General features: G+C 38.9%; 1 protein-coding gene across 3 annotated transcripts in view; it reads left to right on the top strand.

The window, feature by feature from the left end:
- DCBLD1 (discoidin, CUB and LCCL domain containing 1) overlaps positions 1–20,816 on the top strand; it is a 71,654-nt gene that overhangs the window by 7,662 nt on the left and 43,176 nt on the right. For 2 of the 3 annotated variants that reach the window (XM_082475196.1, XM_082475195.1), the window contains exon 2: positions 12,444–12,656. In XM_082475196.1, the coding sequence (XP_082331322.1) occupies positions 12,444–12,656 (213 nt within the window). Of the gene's footprint in view, positions 1–12,443; positions 12,657–20,816 lie in introns of those variants that run through there. The other variant, XM_082475197.1, reaches the window with a different exon arrangement.

Raw genomic sequence — 20,816 nt, 5'->3', positions numbered from 1 at the left:
TTGCTTTTTCCTTACATGTGGTACATACATGTATGTTCCCGCAAACCTTCTCATCCTATTTCTTTGTGTATTTTTCATTCTGTGCTCAGGTAATTCCTAAATTGACGCTCTTGTCCAGGTGTCAGAAACGTCACTCTGGCTTAAATATAGATCCTGAAATTTATTATTTTCTGTCCTGGATGTATAAATGAAATCGAGAGTAAAACTGTGTCAGAGAATTGAAAATATAGATGTGTTCCAATTTTAGGAATAGATATTAAAGTAAAACCATACAAAACTGGTATCTCAAGGATTTTTCATTTTTAAGAAAATTCACTGCAAGCTCCCTCTTAATAATGAGGGCCCTTTAGTCTCCTGCTACTCAGAGTATGTCTTAAAAAGACTAGCAGAAGAGTCATTACCAAGAGACTTTTGGACATGCAGAAATCTCAGACCCTGCACATTAGCAAGATCCCTGGGTGGTTGCTGTACCCGCTGAAGTTTGAGAAGCAGCACTTGAATCTACTGACCCTTCATGTACAGAGCAGCTTTTAGGAGCTCCATTGGTGCGAAGCAAAGAGAACAGCCTTTGTGGGAAGTAAACTAGCCGCCTCTCAGACTATTCCTTTAACAGGCTAGTAAAAAGTACTTACTTAAATGATTAAACACAGAGAGTGGTGGAATTCCTCATAAGTTTTACAAGAAACCCTGAATTAAATATGGCTATCTTCCTCATGTTAATTTCAAGAGCAAAAGAGTAGGACTATAAATAAATAATCGTAATGTGGGTTTTGATGCCGGTTGTGCTGGCATTAAAACCCTGGTAGTGTGATCTTGGGCGGTTTCTGAAATCTCTCTACTCAGCGTCCTCACTTCTGAAATGGGTGACTTCAGCAATTGCCGCCTCAGTGCTTGAGTTTCATGGTCTCTGGAGTCAGACAGGTGAGGTTCAGATGCCAGCTCCGCCACCAGGGCTGATGACTCAGCTTCTCAGAGCCTCAACTTCTTCACACATAGAACAAGGACAATAGGAAGGACATGTGATAAAGAAAGGGTGCTGTGGGCTTCTTGGGCTGTATTGGAAATGTCCTGTCTTATAAGCTATGGGGTATATACTTGGATGTTTGAGATAGTACTCTTTATACACAGCTATCTGTATGTACGCGCGTGTGTGAAATGTTTCGTAATTTTTAAAAAGGAAACTAATAATACCATCCATCAAATATGATTGTCCTGAAGATTAAATAAGGTAATATAAAGTCCCTTAGAACACTCAGTATCTGTCACCTTTTACAATAAATGGTTGCTTAGTTAGTAAGAGCACTTTCACAATTAATTTTATGATTTTTTCCTGTTCTAATAACTTTTTGGTTCTTATTAATTAAAAAAAAATCTGTCAAAGTGAAAATATCTGTGTATATGAGGGAGCAAGAGAGAAACATTTAAAGTGTTACTTTTTAAAAAAATTTATTGAAGTATAGTTGATTTACAATGTTGTGTTAATTTCTGCTGTACAGCAAAGTGATTCGGTTATACATATATATACATTCTTTTTCATATTCTTTTCCATTATGGTTTATCACAAGATATTGAATATAGTTCCCTGTGCTTTACAGTAGGACCTTGTTGTTTATCCACAGTTTTAACTTCTGAAACTCAGATGAACTTTGTCTGTACTTGGTAATGTTGGAATATTTGGACGCCAAGAGAAAAGTCAACATCCAGTTACACATTATGTGAATATTGGTGATATGCATATTTAACATGGAACCAAGGTTAGAAAATACAGCACATTGTAGAGACAGGAAGGATTGCTCGCGTTTATCCTCAGCTTCAGCAGTTGCAACGTAGACATGACATCAACATCCTGACATTATTAATAAAGGTCAGCAGCCACTTTTCTCCAACTTCCGTATCCTGAGCATCTATTCAACAAGGATAACACAGTCATCCTAGACTTATTTTGCTTTACAAACAAGGGGTTCGTTTTGTTTTGTTTTGTTTTACATTTTTATCTGTGAAATTAGGACACGTCTCTCAAACATCGTGTCCAGTTTGTTGCCAATTCCCCTTGTAACTTAAGCACTTGTAAGTTAATAACAACAGTGACAAGTCTTGCTTTTGAATATCAGTGACAGGTTACAATTTCAGTGTCCATTTTTTAGAGCTCTAAAGACCGAAATCCACCTCTCCACATCTGATCTTTGATCCCAGAAGCCCCGTTTTGGGATCTCTCTGTGCACCCCCCTTTTGTGAGCCCAGCCCAGGAGTTGGCCAGTGTGTCCCACAAAACACTACTCCCAGGAGATGCCCATTGAGCATGCATCCTCCTTTAAAGCTTCACATGCACTGCAAGGCCTTTGAGATGTCCTGTGGTGAAGAAAAAGGCGGGATTCTGGAAGCGTATTTGCCTCTTTTGGCAACAAGGGTGAGATCTCTTTGTAAGCCTTCTAAGGACTGAGGGATCCAGTGCCTATTTTGAGAGATGCTGAGCTAGCAGTTAGTGGCCCTAGATAAATCTTGGGGAATGAATTCCGGTTAGATTTCTCAGCAGTTTTGAGCACTTAACACACACAGCCTCATTCATCTTTACCACACCCAGTTTTGGGTGGTCGTTTTGAAGATGAGGAAGATTGATACAAAATAGGTAACTTCTTAGAATCAAAGAGCCAATGAGTGATGGAATTTGGAAGAAGTCAGCTAATTCAAAGCAATATTCTTGATACTGTAATAGGTGTAGTATTTTTAAAATAGAAATATAGTAGTTAAAATGTATTGAATCTCACTGTATGCTAGCCTCTGTGCTCAGTGCTTTACTAGCATTATATTATTTAATGTTCCTGTGAGTTGGGCACTATCATTATCTCTATATTACAGATGATGAATTGACGATTAGAGAGGTAAAGGGACTCACCCAAGCCCACACAGCTCCCAAGGACACAGGAACCCAGTGTCATAACCATTGTGCTCTGTCACCTCCCAAGTATATGGAAATAGTTTATGAAGTTAGAAGCCGACATGTGCACAACCCTCTTCCGCCACATCCACAGCCCTTTCAGTGATTGTTTTTCCTTTTCATAGACTGGAGAGTGACCAAGAACTATAGAGTTTTCACTGATTTTACTTATAGCACATTAAAGAATAGCATTAAACTAGGTTTTGAGATTTTTATCTCCATTGGGCATAAATGATGCTTTTTAATATGTTAATATTAAAATTATTGATGTCTTTGCACACTAATGGAAATAGTCTCCCATTATGTAGGGACTCTTGGATAGGACCTCTTGAAATGATTTGTTTAATTTTCATGCATTCAAATTGATTTGTTTTAAGTGATTTTTTTAGCTGATAGGAAACACTGTGTTGTAGCATCTATTTTATACACAGTGAGAGTAAGGTTTAAAGAGATTCTAAGTTTTGCAGAACAGTTTTGCAGAACTTGGTCATGTCTTTCTAGGCCATAGCTGTGACTATTATCCATTTTCCTTTCAGGAAAACTAAAGATTTTGAATAATTGAAGTTTTACCATCATAACTTCTGTTTTACTCTTTTTATTCTCATGTAGAATACAAAGGCTCTCCTGCCCTTGTGCTTCCATTCCTTTCCAGGCAGTGAAAAAGTTAAGCACAACTGGAGAAGAACAACATTTATAAGAGAGGATGGCTGACGGTGAAATTAGTAATAGCTTGGGAAAGCTGTTTGCCTTACCATCAGACAAAGAGCTCTGTGATAATTGCAAGCTCCCTTTTGTGGTTGAAAAGATTGTAGTCATCAAGAGCTCACTTGCTCTCAGAAATGGGAAGAAATTTTCTCACACCCACACATGGGTAATGGTGTATGTGTTGAGACCTGTTGTAACTTGAATATTAGGAAGAGCAAGGATACAACTGTAATGAAATCATGTTTCTAGAAGTGGTTTCACTCGTGATATTTTAGAGCACTATTTTCCAAATTGCAGCTTGTGACCCATTTGTAGGCAGGCAGTTCATCTGGCACAGCCAGCACGCTCTTAACTTAAAAATGAAATGGGATAGAACAGAAAATATCACAGTGCATTACATATAATAAAAAGTATTATAACATTAGATTTTTGTTTGTTATTTATGTGGGTGTACGCATGTGTGCTTGCTTAGGTTGTGATGAGAAATCTATATTCTAACTATGGGTCTTCAACAAGTTTGAAGGTTGCTGTCTTGTTCTGTGGACTAGTTAATAATTAATCTTAAAGATAGTAATCTTAAAGAATTAATCTTAAACAACTAGTAAAGATACTAGTTGTTTTACTTCAAATAATTTTCCAAGTGCAATTAAGTTTAAAAAATTTTTCAAAGCCTAAATCATTCTTTGTAGTATTGCAGAACTTAGTCCATATCAAATATATCTTAATTTCACTTTGCTGTTAGTGGAATGTGACTACTTATCAAAGGGAAGTAGTCTTTTAAGGAAGTTATTGTTTTCCTTTCTTAGTGACTGGAATTCGAGTAGACTAAATAAATGGTTGACTCGTGTAGACAAGCATCTGGGGATTTGTTTTAAGCTTATTTAGAAAATACCTTGTATATCCATACTTCCTAAATAGCTGATGTAAAAGTCTGAAAGATAAACGCATATCCATTCATTTTAGGCATTTGGGGGAACAGATAATGAGTCCATTGGACCTGTCACTTTACTCTCAGGAATTACTTGTTAACTTACGTCTCTCTCCCCTTGACTGTGATCTCCTTCAAATGGGAACTACATTATCCTAAATTCCGAGCTGTTTGTTGAGTAAGTTTTTAATGCCAGTTTGGGTATGTTGGTTTAGAGACTTCTTCCCGTCTGCATACCTTAAGACCAATGCTGAAAGTAGCCTTTAATGTTACAAAGCACATTAGGTGGATTTGGTAGTTATAATTATATTATTTTTCTGGTTTATATATAATGTATTCATACTGTAGAACATTTAGAAAACTAATATAAATAAAATGGAAATCAATTCTAATCCCACACCATAAAAATATACAGTTTAAACCTTTTTTCCTTCATATCTATATATGTGGTCTATATTCTGTTTTAAAATTAAATCGTTTTCTAAAACATGGCCTTAACTTTTCCCTAATATCAATCTGCGCGGAGGTGTCATAGTCTGACTCTTTTCTAATTTAGCTTGTTTCCAAATGCTCAGAATTAAAATGCTTAAATTTGGGGTAGAGATCACTTGGGGAGTTATAAAACATTAATGAGTACTTGCAGCTTTTTCCAAAATCTAAACTTCCTCCATCCAGTTTAATTTCTGTAAGTTGTTTTGAGGAGGTGGTGGGTCAGTCTCACAAACCAGCTATGGCTCCGAGCAAACCCCAGGGTTTAGGCCCATCGTGGACCCTACAACTGTTCTACAGGGGGAGAAGCTTCCAGTCTGAGGAGAGGAGGAAATGATACACAGTTTAGTCATCATGTGCTTTGGCAATTAACTTACAGTTCAAAGGAAGAAGATGATAAATGCTGCGTGGTAGCCACTTGTGAAGAGTAGACAAGTTCCCTGTGGCCAAGCTTCCTCCATCCCCCTTCTTGCCATGTTCCCCCCTTGATGGTAGGTGGTGACAGTTCAGTGTCCCTGTCACCTCCCACTACTGCGTCACCGCGGCTCACTGCCCTCGAGTCCTCCCAACACCAGTGGAGCTTAACCGTAAAACCAAGATTGTGTTTTTTTGCCTTCAAGATTGACCTTTATTTCTTTTCATTTTAATTTAAAAAAAAACACAAAAAACCTGTGAACCCTCATCATCCAGCTATGGTAACCATCAACATTTCCCCATCTTTTTTACTTATTTTCCTCTCTCCCTTTTTTGCTGAAGTATTTTATGGCAAATCCCAGACCACATGTCGTCATGTTATTTCAGCCCTACATATGTCAGTAGGCATCCCTAAAAGTAAAGACATTTTCTCACATAACCTCAATACCATTATCACACCTAAAAAAGTGAATAATACTCCCCTGATATTATTTAATACCCCAATTATCTTTTTTAAAATTAGCATTGGTATTTATTAGTGTAAATATATTGCATTTGAAAATCCAGCTTTTTTTAAATTGAGGTATAGTTGATTTACAATGTTTCAGGTGTACAGCAAAGTGATTGTTATATATTCTCTTTCAAATTCTTTTCCATTATAGGTTATTGCAAGATATTGAATATAAGTCCCTGTACTATACAGTACGACCTTGTTGTTTATCTGTTTTTTATGTAGTACTGTGTATCTGATAATCCCAAACCCCTAATTTATCCCTCCCCCACCACTTTCCCCTTTGTAACCATAAGTTTGTTTTCTATGTTTGTGAGTTTATTTCTGTTTTGTAAATAAGTTCATAGGTATCATTTTTTTAGATTCCACATATAAGTGATACCATATAGTATTTGTCTTTGTCTGACTTACTTCACTTAGTATGATAATCTCTAGGTCCATCCATCGTGCTGCAAATAGCATTATTTAATTATTTTTTATGACTAGTGATATTCCATTATATATATGTGTTTACATACACACACCGCATCTTCTTTATCCATTCATGTGTTGATGGACATTTAGGTTGCTTCCATGTCTTGGTTATTGTAAACAGTGCTGCTATGAACATTGGGGTGCATGTGTCTCTTTGAACTAACATTCTCGTCTTTTCAGGATGTATGCCCAGGACTGGGATTACTGGATCATGTGGTAACTCTGTTTTTAGTTTTTTTGAGGAACCTCCATACTCTTCTCCATCGTGGCTGTACCAATTTACATTCCCACCAACAATGTAGGAGGGCTCCCTTTTCTCCACACTATCTCCAGCATTTATTATTTGTAGACTTTATAATGATGGCCATTCTGACAGGTGTTAGGTGGTACCTCATTGTAGTTTTGATTTGTATTTCTCTAATAATTAGCTAAGTTGAGCATATTTTCATGTGCCTGTTGGCCATCTATATGTCTTCTTTGGAGAAATGTCTATTTAGGTCTTCTGCCCATTTTTTGACTGGGCTGTTTTTTGTTTGTTTGTTTTGATATTGAGCTGTATAAGTTGTTTGTATATTTTGAAAATTAAACCCTTGTGGGTCACATCATTTGCAAATATTTTCTCCCATTCCGTAGGTTGTCTTTTCATTTTGTTGATGGTCTCCTTTGCTGTGCAAAAGCTTTTAAGTCTAAGTAGGTACCATTTGTTTATTTTTGCCTTTGTTTCCATTACTCTAAGAGATGGATCAAAAAAAAATATTGCTGTGATTTATGTCAAAGAATGTTCTACCTATGTTTTCCTCTAGGAGTGGTCTTGCATTTAGGTCTTTAATCCGTTTTGAGTTTATTTTTGTATACAGTGTTAGAGAATGTTCTAATTTCATTCTTTTACATGTAGCTGTCCAGTTTTCCCAGTACCACTTATTGAAGAGACTGTATTTTCTCCATTGTATATTCCTGCCTCCTTTGTCATAGATTAATTGACCATAAGTTTGTGGGTTTATTTCTGGGCTTTCTATCCTGTTCCATTAATCTATGTGTCTGTTTTTTGTGCCAGTACCATACTGTTTTGATTACTGTAGCATTGTAGTATAGTCTGAAGTCAGGGAGTGTGATTCCTCCAGCTCCATACTTCTTTCTTAGGATTGTTTTGGCTATTCAGAGTCTTCTGTGTTTCCATACAAATTTAAAAATTTTTTGTTCCAGTTCTGTGAAAAATGCTACTGGTAATTTGATAGGGATTGCACTGAATCTGTAGATTGCCCCCAGTTATCTTTTTAAAATGGTTTTGTAAGATTGGTTTTTCAAGTCATGGTCCAAATAAGATTCATGTGGTTGTTCTAGTGTTTAAGTTTCCTTTAATCTAAAATAAACACTTTTTAAAACGTTTCTTTATACAGTTCATTGTTGAAGAAACTGGGTCAGTTGCACCTAGAATATCACCTGGATTCAGCTGATGACTTCCTTGTGGTGGCAATACACTTGTGTTTCTACCCCTTGTGTTTCCTGTAAACTGAAGTTAGACGTAAAGGCTTGATGAGATTCAGAGTCAATTATCAATTCAAATGTTTTGCTTTTTGGCAAGAGTGCTTCATAGGTGTTGGCATGTAGAGCACATTTTATCCTAGCAGGAGACTTGTAATATCTGATTTTCTCACTTGTAGTCATGCTGAGATCCATTAATAAGTTTAGATGGTGACCTGCCTGATCCTTTCATTTTAAAGTTTTTCCTCTTGTAAAGCAACTATACTCCAATAAAAATTAGTTTAAAAAAATAAAGTTCTTCCTCAACCTTCCACCCAAAGGTTTTCCATCTATTTGTGACCATTGCCAGATAAGCTCCATCTTATTAGGGAGCTGTTCATTTTAATAGACAGATGTTGTGAAAGTATCTAAAAAGAGGTCTGGTAAGGCATCAGCGCAGGTGGTTTTCCAAAATTAAACACAAATACACTTGTGTTACAAAATCAAATAAAGAGGTGACAAAAGTGTTTTTAAAATCCTAGAACTAGATCATCTTGGAATTGTCATGTGGTATGTACCACTGGTTGAGTAGCCTTAAGGAAAGTCATATACATCTTGTTTTCTCATCTGTAAACTGGGGCATATATTATGAACCTCCCCAGACTCAACACCCTATGCTCTTTAGACAAATGTGAGAACTTGGTTAATGGATATAGTACACAGAGATTTTAGAATAAAAGTGGCCTCCTTTATTTGTTGTCATTCCATGGTGATCTTTTTAATGCAAGCTTGTATAAATTCTTTAATTAAAAATAATTTAAGTAGAAGAGCATACAGGATCACAAAATCCAAATAGTATAAAAAGTATAAAATAGAAAAAGCCCCTTCATTTTCATCCCCTGCCAGCAAAACTTAACCAGACTGACAGATTTTTTCAAAATTTTTTAATTAAATTTTTAATTCTGAGATAATCATAGATCACGTGCAGTTGCAAGAAATAATACAGAGAGATGTTGTGTACCTTTACCTGGTTTCCCCTGTGATAGTATCTTGCAAAGCTATAGTATAATATTACAACCACGATATTGATGTTGATACATTACATATGGAACGTGAACTGGTAGATTTTTAAATAAACTCTTGTTGTCTTCCTTGTCAGTGTTTCTTAATTAGAGTTGGGCTCTGAGTTAAGCTACAAAAGTGTTAGGATGAGGTTGTGGAAATAGTGCTTCTCTGTTGTTTTCAATTGCATGCATATGCCTTATTCAATATATGATACCATAGGCATTTTCTCTCCCTAGGCATTTTCCATTTGCTCTTTGGCATATTTCTAGTTCTTTTTTTTCCTCAGCTTTATTGAGATATAATTGACATATGACGCTGTGTAAGTTTAAGTCTACAATGCATTAGTTTTATACATTTATGTATTTCAAAGTTATTTAACACCGTAGCATTTGCTAACACTGCTATCACCTCACATAATTACTGTCTCCTTTTTTGTGGTGAGAACATCTAAGATCTACTCTCCTAACAACTTCCAATTATATACTATAATATTGTTAACTATATCTAGTCCTTTGAAGTCATCAAAACTGTGGAAAGACAGTAGGTTGAAAATTCCTGATGTCATTAGTACCCAGGGAATAAGTTTATTATATTAGTGCTTGCCACAGAAGACTCCATAAATTGTCTTCCATAGGCCGGAGTGAAATTGCAACTTCTGATGACAGTTTGCTTTGTAATAAATTAGGACTCAGCCGTTCCTTTCAGGTTTTTTGGCAGAGCAAAGACCTAGTTTCATTCTGATAGTTAATGGAAAAGGGAAGCTTCTCCACATCTGAGGCACAATCCCCCACGTAAAGTAAGGATGGGAGTGTTGAAGACTTAAACCTGCTCACATTCTGCCAGTGTCGCTGGGTGAAATGAGTTTCCTCTTGGGCGTTAGAGTAGAAGACATTGAAAAGAAGCATAATTACAGGCTTGAATAAAAGTGACACCCTGGAATTTTCCTTTGTCATGACATGTCGCTTAAAACTTCGAATACAGTAATCATGTGTGGGCTGATTCACCTGTAACTGAGCCTCATTTTATGTCTAGGGATGTTTTCTAGGAAAAGATTTCACTTTCTTTTCTCTTATAAAAGCAGAACTTCATAGTACTAAGAAAAGAGACATTTAAAGGTTTCACCGGTGGTATCTTGGTGGCTTAGAGGGGGTTAGTTATGTGTATATTTGTATGCATAGTTGTACACTAGTTACCCTAGTGTTGTTTCATCAGGGTGCTCAAAGTCACTGCCTTCTAAGGTGGGCAAGTGTTAGAAACGAGTTACACGACCTTGTGGGGAGCTAGGGCGTTTGTCTCCTTTAAAGGGGCAGCCACAGCCTTCAGCCCTGTGAGAACACCTGCTGGTATGATTGCCCTGTCTTCCAGTTTCCAAGAGAAATTGTCAATTGAATTTTTTTTTTTTTTTTTTACAAAAGCCTTTAAGAGCAGGTAAATAATTCTAAATTTAAATCAAAACCCCTATGTACTTCTGCACCGTATGCTTTACTCTAGTATAATTTTCGTTTAATTCTCAACAATTTTGTACTTACTGCCAGAGAGCCCAAGGAATATAGCTATCACCTCAAACTTAAGAACCAAACTTACAACCTTTGTCCCCAAACCTGCTTGCCCTCTGGGCTTCCCTTTCTGTCATATTAGCCTCAGTGTTCCAATCATTTCTGGACTCAACATCTCAATGTTTTTTTATTTTTTTCTCCTCTTTTCTTTCCCACTATAATTAACCGAAACCTGAGCCTGTTGATTTTTTTCTTGTGAACTTCCCCCTGTGTTTCTTTCCCTTTCCATTCCAGCCACCCCATTCCTAGCCCTCCTACTGCTCTTCTGAGGCAGATTCTCCTACATTCTAGTTCCTGTATCAAAACTTTTTCTAATACCTCTTTCATTATCTCCCTTCCCAAAAACCTCTGTGGGCCCCTATTGCCTACTGTATAAACTCCACAACTTCTGCCTGGACCTCCAGGTTTCAGAGTAGTTCTATCTTAGCTGTCTATCTCCATTTCCCTCTGGTACTAACTCATTGCTTCTATAGGTCAACTCCCCCAATGCAACCTCCCTGCTTGGAATCTTGTGAGAGTTTCTGCATAATGGGTGGGTCCTTGCCTGGAGCTTGACTGCTGATTTGGAATAGATTCTGCAGTTTTCCCCAACCCCTTATTTTAACTAGGCCCCCATGTCATTTGGGCTGCAAGCCTCAGGGCAAGAAGGAGGTGGAATAAAGGAAGACCCCAGATGAATCCTCTAGCAGGGACTAGCCTGGAGAAGGAAGAAGGCTGCCTTGGGCTTCAGATTCCCACGATGCCCAAGTTGGGGCTTGTCCATAGGAGGCTTTGGGATACCTTCTGTTACCACCTCAGAGAGTTCCTTCTCCAACAGACTTCTACTTTCTCTCCCTCCGGTGAAGGGCAAAAATTCTGGCTTTGTTTCTTTGAAGCCGTAGTAACCACAGACATTTTGTACTTCGTACTTTGCATGCAGTGTTTGCTCCTAACCTTGCAGCCCACCCAGTTGTGCATGCTGTTAGATGTTTGGGTGATTAACCTGGTCACTTTAATATACTGGAACAACTTGTTGGTCAGTTGATTAACTTCCCTGTTCAGAAAGTCTTAAGAGAATTCCTTGTTTTAGTGAAGTAGTGAGAATTCACTGAAATAGATTCTCTCTTGCGCTCTTTGGCCCTTTGTTTAAGCTTCTGCTATGGCAGGGGCACCTAGTGTTATAGTTATCTGAACGTGGAACTCTCCCATTTCACTCTGAGTCCTGAGCAGCCATTGCTGCTTTTATGTGTCTCCAACAATGCCATGTCTGGCAGGTGGCAAGCACTCAATACAGTAGATCCTTGATACTCATGATACATCTTGAGTCTATCAGGAACTTCCAAATCTGTGACTGTTGCTAACTGAGATGTGGATGTCAGATGCTTGTTAGTCCCCAGTTGAATGACAGCCTCTTAAACAAAGTCCTCTCAGCATAAGCCTCAGATTCTACCAGGAGCATTTTGCATACATGATCCCATTTAATCAGGACAGTAACCCCTGAAATGAGTAGTAGTATTTTCTCGGTTGCAAATTATTTCATGGCATTGACTTGCTAGTAGACAAAACCACAAATGGCAAATCTGAGAATGCCAAGGGCCCGCTGTGCAAGTGTCGATGGGTAGATGGATAGATGATTAGAAAAAGTAATTTGACTAAATGATGTATTTGCAAAGGGCTTACCGTGCTAATACATGAAACATTTTGATCAACAATGTTCGGAAGATTAAACTGAGAAACAAGAGATGAAATAACCTGGAATAATAAATACTGTTTAATAATCCAATCCTTTTTTTTTTTTTTTTTTAAGCTTTTCCCTCTCTCTCCATAGAAGGAGTAGAATACCTAAGATGAAGATTATACTGGACGTTTTCTGTCTTCAGTAAAAATTAATTTCACTTACTTTTTGTATTCTTTTTTCTTTAACAGGTGATGGCTGTGGGCACATAGTGACGTACAAGGACAGTGGCACCATGACATCTAAGAATTATCCAGGGACTTACCCCAATCACACTGTTTGTGAAAAGACAATCACAGTACCGAAGGGGAAGAGATTGATTCTGAGGTTGGGCGATTTGGATATTGAATCCCAGACCTGTGCTTCTGACTACCTTCTGTTCACTAGCTCTTCAGATCAATATGGTAAGAAAAGAGATCTAGGTTTCACTGAGCATGGGACAATTTGAGATGCAGGGAGGAGGCAAGTGGCACGTTCATCAGTGTTACCGCCTGGGAAGATCAGAAGAGGAACTTGCTCTTTGTAGACTCTCAGGGTAGCTCACACGGATACACTTGTTTCCTAAGCTGCGCAAAGACATCTGAGGAGATAGTAGCCTTGCGTGGGTCTCAGGAGCTTAGTTAGAGCTTATATCTTGTCGGGAAGACAACTGGAGATATATAGCATTTGGCTAAAACACCTACAGTGCATTCATTCGTGTGACAAATATTTATTGAACAGTGGTCATGTGTTCAAGTGCTCTGTGGAGGACTGGGTGGGATTCAGCAGTGAAAAAACAAAGTTCCTCCTTTCATTGTGCTTACACTGGTAGAGGGGCAGGCGGAAAACAAACAAGTACATCTATAATATGAGAGGCAGTGAGAAAGAAAAATAAGGAATAAGAAAAAGGAGTCATCCTAAGGTGATACCAAGTCTGATTCTGAGTGTGTGTGTGTTCAGATGGGATGGTCAGGAAGGCTTCACCAATAAGAAGACATTTGAGCAGAGACCCAAATGGAGTGAGTGAAGGGACTGTACACATATGTCTGGGGTCAGTTTTCTGGGTAGGGGAAGGGCAAGTGCAAAGGACAGTTTTCAGAGTAACCTTCTGAAATTAAGCTTTTTGTGGTTTTGGGGTGTGCTGTTAGCACACTGGTGTCTGAAATCACCATTAGCACTAACCCTACAATCCTTAGCCCAAGGAAACAACTTGGGTTTTATCGATTAGAAAACAAAGACAGAACTTACATACAGATTCTTCTGAGATTAGAGATTTTTTGAAATTCTCTGTGTGTTACAACTCCAAAAATGATACAGGTTTTAAGCAAAACCCTGTCCTCCTGCTAGTTCTATAGGTAATTTCTCTCAAACACACAGCTTTCAAGGCGGTCTTTACCTTTGCATCCAGAGCTTCCTCACTTCTAGGGTGGAAGCCCGGACCAGTCCTGAGAGTTCAGAGGTCTAAACCTATCTAGCCCCCATGGAGGAAAAAACTTAAGATTTATTTTTTTTTATCTAAACCTATCTAGCCCCCATGGAGGAAAAAACTTAAGATTTATTTTTTTTTTATCCCTGGGAATATTATCTGTATTTTAATGTTGGTTGAATTACTCTGACAGAGTAAAGATGGTTGATTTCATATAATTAGTTGCAACTTTTTAACTCCAGTTTGACTCAAATGGGAAAAATGAGAATTCCGGGGATGCTTGAGGCCCCTGGGAACACTTACTGTTCTGTTAGCTCTGGTAATCGAATGTGTGGTAATTTGTGGAGCCACTCTTCAGGGAGTCCTTCATTAGCCAGGAAATTTCCTTCAGATTCAGAGGAGGGCGTTGAGTGTCAGAGCTCCTGTGTAAAACGCGAGGGAAAGTGCCGCAGGGCCAGAAACGGCTTTTCCACACTAGTCTCTGTGGCGAAGCGTCTACTCTTCCAGAAGTTGAGCAGTTAATTCCACCTGCTGACAGAGCAGCCGCGTAATCATCTCTGTTGCTTTGGGTCTCAGCTCGGGGGCTGAGGTGAGAACCAGACAGGGGAGCACATCGTCCTGAAACAGGATTGGAGAACTGGTGTGGCTTCCCCACACCCAGGCATTTACTCCATTGTCTTTGATGTATATTCGCAAATACACAAAAAGGAGGAAAAGCCTGGGATTAACTACATTTTAGGAGCCGGGTTATAGGAGGTGATCATGGTTGGCCTCAGGGCACTCTAGTCCACATTTCCAGCTTGTTGAATTTTCAAGATTTAGACTCTTCACTAGGAAGTGAGTAATGAATTGCAATTCATTTCAATAAAGCCCAGTAAATTCGTTTTTCTCTTTAAATTTTTTCCTACATAGTTATGTTTGTCTTTTAAAAACGAAGTATATACTCATTATAGAAATAAGCATACTCATTGTATGTCAGGCACATGCTTGGCCTCACGTAGATTTTCTGGAACCCTTACATCCACCCTGCAAGGTAAATATTATTAACTCCTTTTTACAAACAGGGAAACTGAGGCACGGTGAGTATTTTATTTTATTTTATTTTAGGAACGTGCTGAAGATCACAAAGCTAGTTAAGGGCTGAAGGGAAAATTTATATCTATGTCTTTGTGGCTCCAAAACATGTTTCCAGATGTCTGTTCCTCTCCCAGTACCAACACCCAAAGAAAAACTCAGTGCGTTATCACCCTTCCCAGGTGGACCAGCCCAGTATTACATCATACAGCAATTTTGCCTGAAACACAGGTGTAGTTAATACTTTGGGTTGGGGATGTTCTTAAGATAAAATATTTAACGATGCTCAGAACTTCTTTCTTTTGAGGCTATGTAAAAGATTCCCTCATCAGTCATGTTAAGGCAAAAATCCAGCAGACAAGAATAACAGAAATTAGCAATAAAAGGGATACATGGAAAGGAAATTAGAATATTTCAATCCTATAAGCATATTTAAAAAGAATTACATTCTAAATTTTCTTGCAGTCAGAACTACAGATTTTCTTTGTTAGGAAAATCTTTATTACATATAGGCTGAAAAAGTTCTATCTCACCCTGAGTAAAATTAATGTGCCCTTAAAAAAAAAAAAATTAAGTGGCTTAGGGCCAGGTATAGCAGGTGTACACATGCATATGTGTGTATGTTGCATGTATATATTTGTGTCTTTTGTAGTTTTGAAGAGCATTCTGGGAGGAGCCACTTATTCATATATGTATACTTACAATATTTAATCCAGTGACTTGAACGTAGTAGATACTCCGTGAATAAATGGTTTTAAAAGTGAATTGGCAGATTCAATGGCGAGGAACCAGTTCAGTAAAACATGTAATACCTGCAATATTAAGCAACTACTTGTTGAAAAGACTGTTAACATAGAAAGCTGCTTAGGATATAGTGTTAGGTAAAATATGAATACACAGTAATGTCCTAATAATAGAAAAAAGCCTCTGAATAAAGTAAGACAGAACATAATCGTAGCAAAATGTTAGAAGGAGGACTTTAAAAGGTTCAACTCTGGGTATTGTTATATTTTCTCTCTAGTCTCTATTTTTTTCTTTAATAAACATACGTTTCTTAAAAAAGTAGATTTTCTTTGACCAAGAACACTAACTTTAGACCTATATTTTAATTTAGTTAAAATAGTCCCCTGGTCAGTTTGAACTTCCTGGAGGAGTGTAGCATCTACAGAGGAGAAAGAGAAGGAAGAGGAGGAGGAGTGCTTTGTTGGCCTGTGCGAGCTCAGGGAGTGGGCCTTCCTTTGGGACTGTCACCCAGCTCCCTGTAGTGGGGAAGGCCCCTCTGCAGCCAGTGTGGCCACAGGACTGTGGAGGGAGGGTCTCAGGGATCCAAAACGCTGTTGCTTGGGCCGGCAGTCGAGGGAAGTGCCCACTGCAGTTCCCCCCGGGGGGAACATATGTTCTAGAATACCTCCTGCAACTCCAGTATACAGGGCTCTAAAGGTTACATGTATGGCTGAAACAGCTGAATAGTTTTGGTTTATCCAGCTCAGTTTTTTTCAATTAATTGCTAAAACCCGTTGCCAAGAGATTTTAAGACTCAACACTATCGGACTTTTAAATGTGGAGTTAATGTTTGGAAAAAGAATAATGTTTTCTGGCATCCCTGTTTATAAGCTCTGCCAAGAGTGGACATAGGTGGAATGTGATTGCATTAACCATTGTGAATATGCTGAAGTTATATAGTTTTAATCCTTATGCAGTTCATTTGTAATGGTTCACCCCCCCATGCCGATTTTGTTTTAAATGTTTGGTTCATATACTTTGGGTGCTTTCATTCATGGTAGCAAAACGTATAATACTATAAACAAGTGTGACCCACACCAGCTTTCACAGTGATCAAGCAAAATATGCACCTGATCTCATTGATTGTTAAGAGACCTGATACAAATAAGATGGGGTTATTATTCTTCTGTTTGTCATATATTATAATGAGGGCTGATATTTCAGATTCAAACATCAGTTAAAAGAATGTACTTACATATCTATGGCTGAGTTAAGACACTGACTCTCCCTTTTAAAATACTCTTGAAACAGCCAGGATGCAGCAAAGTTGATAAACTAGATCAACCTCACTTTAGAATATATGTTGTTTGAGAACAAAATAAGATTTTAAAGATACTTTTAAACATATAAAAGTTTTTGGCTGTAAACATATACACTGACTTTTAAGATCATGTGTACTAATATCCTGGCCAAAAAAAATGTTTAAGAAGTATCATACTTTGATTAGTAGAGATTGTTTTCACTATAACTAAGGGTATTCTGCATTTTTGTTTAAGAGACCAAAGTAACAGAGCCTCCCTTCAAAAGAAACACTAATGTCCCTTTTCTGGTCTAGAATCCAATCAGGATCGTGAAGCACTTAGCTGTTGTGTAGTACAGTTCAGATTGCTGCTTTGGTACTGATTCTCAATCTCCTCCCTTTTATATTTGTGATGTAAAATAATAAGAGGTTAGTTATATAAAATATTAAAATATCTTGAACTTGGGGGAAGAGTAGGTGCTGATTCAGGCATTGTGTCATACCGGTATACCTACATTTAAAACATGAAACGTCTCACATTGTTTTATTTATGACACTGAAGAGGGAAGGCTACGAATTCATACTGAAGGTCATTATTCTCAACTTTAAAACTTGTTAGGGACCCTCTAACCTTTACTGGTTAAGTTCCATTTCCAGTCTTACCGCAGAGAATTCACCCAGAGGTTTGTTTCTGTCACGACTGCTTGTGGGGATCCCAGAGAAACTGTCATTTCTGTTTCCTGATATTTCAAGAAGATTGACTAGGTCCCAGTTTTCCATGAAAGTTGATCTTCCCCTAGTGGGCAGAGTTTAGGGCTATTCCTAGACCCCCTGAGGGACCTGCTGGAGGAATCTTGGTGGGAGCCAGATACTGGTTCCTCGGGATCTCAGAGGACCTTGTTCTGATGTAGTTTCAGAGACTTCCCCGCCTAGGTCACTGTGGATCAGCATGGATTGAGATGAGCACTTCTGTTTCTGGGCAGAGTTTTCACTTGGGCTTAAGAGTGCAGACTCTGGAATTAAACTGCCTGGCTCCAAATTCCTGCCTTACTACTCATTTTTTAATTACATGACCTTGAGCAAATTACTTAACTTTCTGTATCTCTGTATCCCCATCTTTAAACTGGGCAAAATGATAGTATCCGCCACATATGGGTGATTGAGGCACATGTATACATAACTTACAAGAATGATGTCTGGCACATAATAAGCATTCATTAACCACCATCATCACTCCCTCCCTACTCCCCTTCCTCCTCTTGCCCTTCCCCGCTTCCCACCCCCTCTTCCTCCCCAGTGGCCTTGCACACAGTTGATTCTTTGTCTAAGATGTCTAAGAGCAGAGAACACATCGGTCCCTCTCAATTCCCTGAGCACGCTCCTTCCACCCAGCAGAGGCTGAGCTGCGGCAGCACCCCCCACTCTACCCCTCCTGGTGCGTTCCTGGTGACCTAAGTTACCCAAATCAGTCTGAGCCTGTGGCAGGGGTTCCCTGAGCCAGAAAGAGCTTCGTGGACAGATTTTCTCCATCCAGCTTCATGAGATGAGCCGAGAGCCCATGTTCCCTAAGCCCGTAGTGCATTCAGTTTGGCTTTTTATTTTCACTGCCACCACCGGTCCACATCTTTGTATCTATTTCTTATAGAAAGAGCTTCCCGATTTTCCCCTCTCTCCTTTCACCAGTCTCCTTTCCCTCCGGGCCATCTAAGATTATCTTGTTAAATATTGTTGTAATAATTTCTTTCTTTCCTTATTTCAAAAATTGTTAATTGTGTCCCACTGTCCATAGACACTTGTTAGCATGGTTCAAGGCTCGCTCCCTCACTCTCTTCCCCACCCACATTTCCAGCCACATCTTTTTTTTTTAATTAATTAATTAATTAATTAATTTTTGGCTGCGTTGGGTCTTCGTTGCTGCGCGCGGGCTTTCTCTAGTTGCGACAAGCGGGGGCTACTCTTCGTTGCGGTGCGCGGACTTCTCATTGCGGTGGCTTCTCTTGTTGTGGAGCACAGGCTCTAGGCGCGCAGGCTCAGTAGTGGTGGCTCGCGGGCTCTAGAGCACAGGCTCAGTAGTTGTGGTACACGGACTTAGTTGCTCTGTGGCATGTGGGGTCTTCCTGGACCAGGGCTCGAACCCGTGTCCCCTGCATTGGCAGGCGGGTTCTTAACCACTGCGCCACCAGGGAAGTCCTCCAGCCACATCTCTGAGTCTCCGCATCTCTATGCCTTTTCCTAAACACATCACACAGTTTCATGTTCGGTACATTTGATGATGTTATTTCTTCCATGTGTTATTTCTTCCTCTATTTCTTCCCATGCTTTTCTGCCCCTTCTAACACACACACACACACACACACACACACACCAAAGACAAAGCAAATCCAATGCCACTTACCCTAGAACCTCCTCTGATGTCCAGCAGCTCCAGTCTTTCCCTCGTCTGGACTCACGTTGTTTTTCTAAGCCTTCAGTGGAACACCAGTCTCAGGTTGAGATCATTATTTTAGCTTCTCTACCAGACAGGGGGTTTCCTGAGGAAGGAATTGCATTTTATTCATCCTTCGCTTATCCTCTGTTGCTTAGCGTAGTCTTACACTGGCAGATGCTCAATCAATGTTTAATGAGTCTGGCTGCATGTAGCTTGATCTTGGCAAACTTTATATATTTAAAAATCTATAAGCTTATAAATTTGAGTGTCTTTTTTCACAGTGTAGGAAGATTTACAGTAAGATTCCTCTATCAATAAATATCCCCTCCTCATTTAAAGAAAGACTTGGTTTACCTAAAATTTTCGGACTCTACTTATCATATAGAAAAGACCTTGAAACAGTAAAGAAGGTGCCTGCAGTGGAGCGTTCATCTGTGCTGTACACTGTGCTTTGGTGCTCCAGAGTTACTCACTTAACCCTCGTAATGGCCCTGTAAGAGGGGGCCTTTTATTAGCCTCCACACATAAGGAAACTGAAGCTCAAAGAGGTCAAGTACCTTGCTTACAATCACTTAACTAGATCTGGGATTCAAGTCTGGGCATTTGACTCCAGGGACCCCACTTTTAAGCACTGTGCCATTCCCATTCAGGGTGACAAAAGCCATCTGATCCTGTGGCTTGTGCAGAAGAAGTGAACTGTAGTTCTTGTTCGTTATTTGCTGAATGATGAACAAGAAATGGAGACCTCTGCAGGCCTTCCCCTAGGGGTCTGAGAACCAAATGGAGTTCGGAGAAATCACTCACACGCAGAGTGCTAGTATGAATTCAAGGTTTAAAAAAATGCATCTTAGTCAAAAAATTAAGGGAGACATCATGGTCAGTGAACCTAATTGTAGTCAGTTAAATTAGCTGTGTTGTGCTAAATGATTTGCACTGTAGAAAAGCCAGGAAGTTCCAGAATTGTTCTCTTACACTTCCTGTACTTCCACCTCCACCCCCAGTATTTTTTTAACCATTGTCAGTGACTTAGAAGTACAACGATATGAAGTCAACCGTTAATATTTATATTACACCAGAAACAAGAGAAATGAGAAAAGTAGGAAATAATACTAAGTGTTTTGACTCATAATTGCAACAAGATTTCTGTGATAATGGTTTAGAATGATACTAATTGCAATATGCAATATCTGGCATATTGCAGTAAGATCTAATCATTATGCCTTGCCTGTTCATTTTTTTAAAAAATTCCAAATAGAAAAAAATGCAAGATTGGCAGCCTCTATTTTATATATGGTTTATGTCTCACAGCCATATTATGGAGAATGCAAAATTCTTAGGACTTTTAATGATAAAACAAAAGCCTTTGAAGGAGCTTATGGAAAGTTGTTTTGAGCCTCAAGCACCCCAGAGGTGCGTTCTCCTCTATGACTGAGGCTACTTTGGTGGAAATGCTTGAGAAGGACTGATTTTTGTTTGTTTTGCTTTGTTTTGCCTTTTATGCCAAGGTAGAATACAGAAAGAATCGTAAACTTATAAAAAAGGTTATATCAGCCAGAAGGTTCCATGCTAGATGTCTCATTAACGTAACCGTAATCCTCAAGGAGAAAAAGTATTGGCCTTCTCCTCCACCTCCT

The sequence above is a fragment of the Balaenoptera physalus genome, assembly GCF_965194825.1.
Source record: "Balaenoptera physalus genome assembly, chromosome: 9".
Lineage (NCBI taxonomy): Eukaryota > Metazoa > Chordata > Mammalia > Artiodactyla > Balaenopteridae > Balaenoptera > Balaenoptera physalus.
This window is presented reverse-complemented; position numbering and strand designations above follow the sequence as displayed.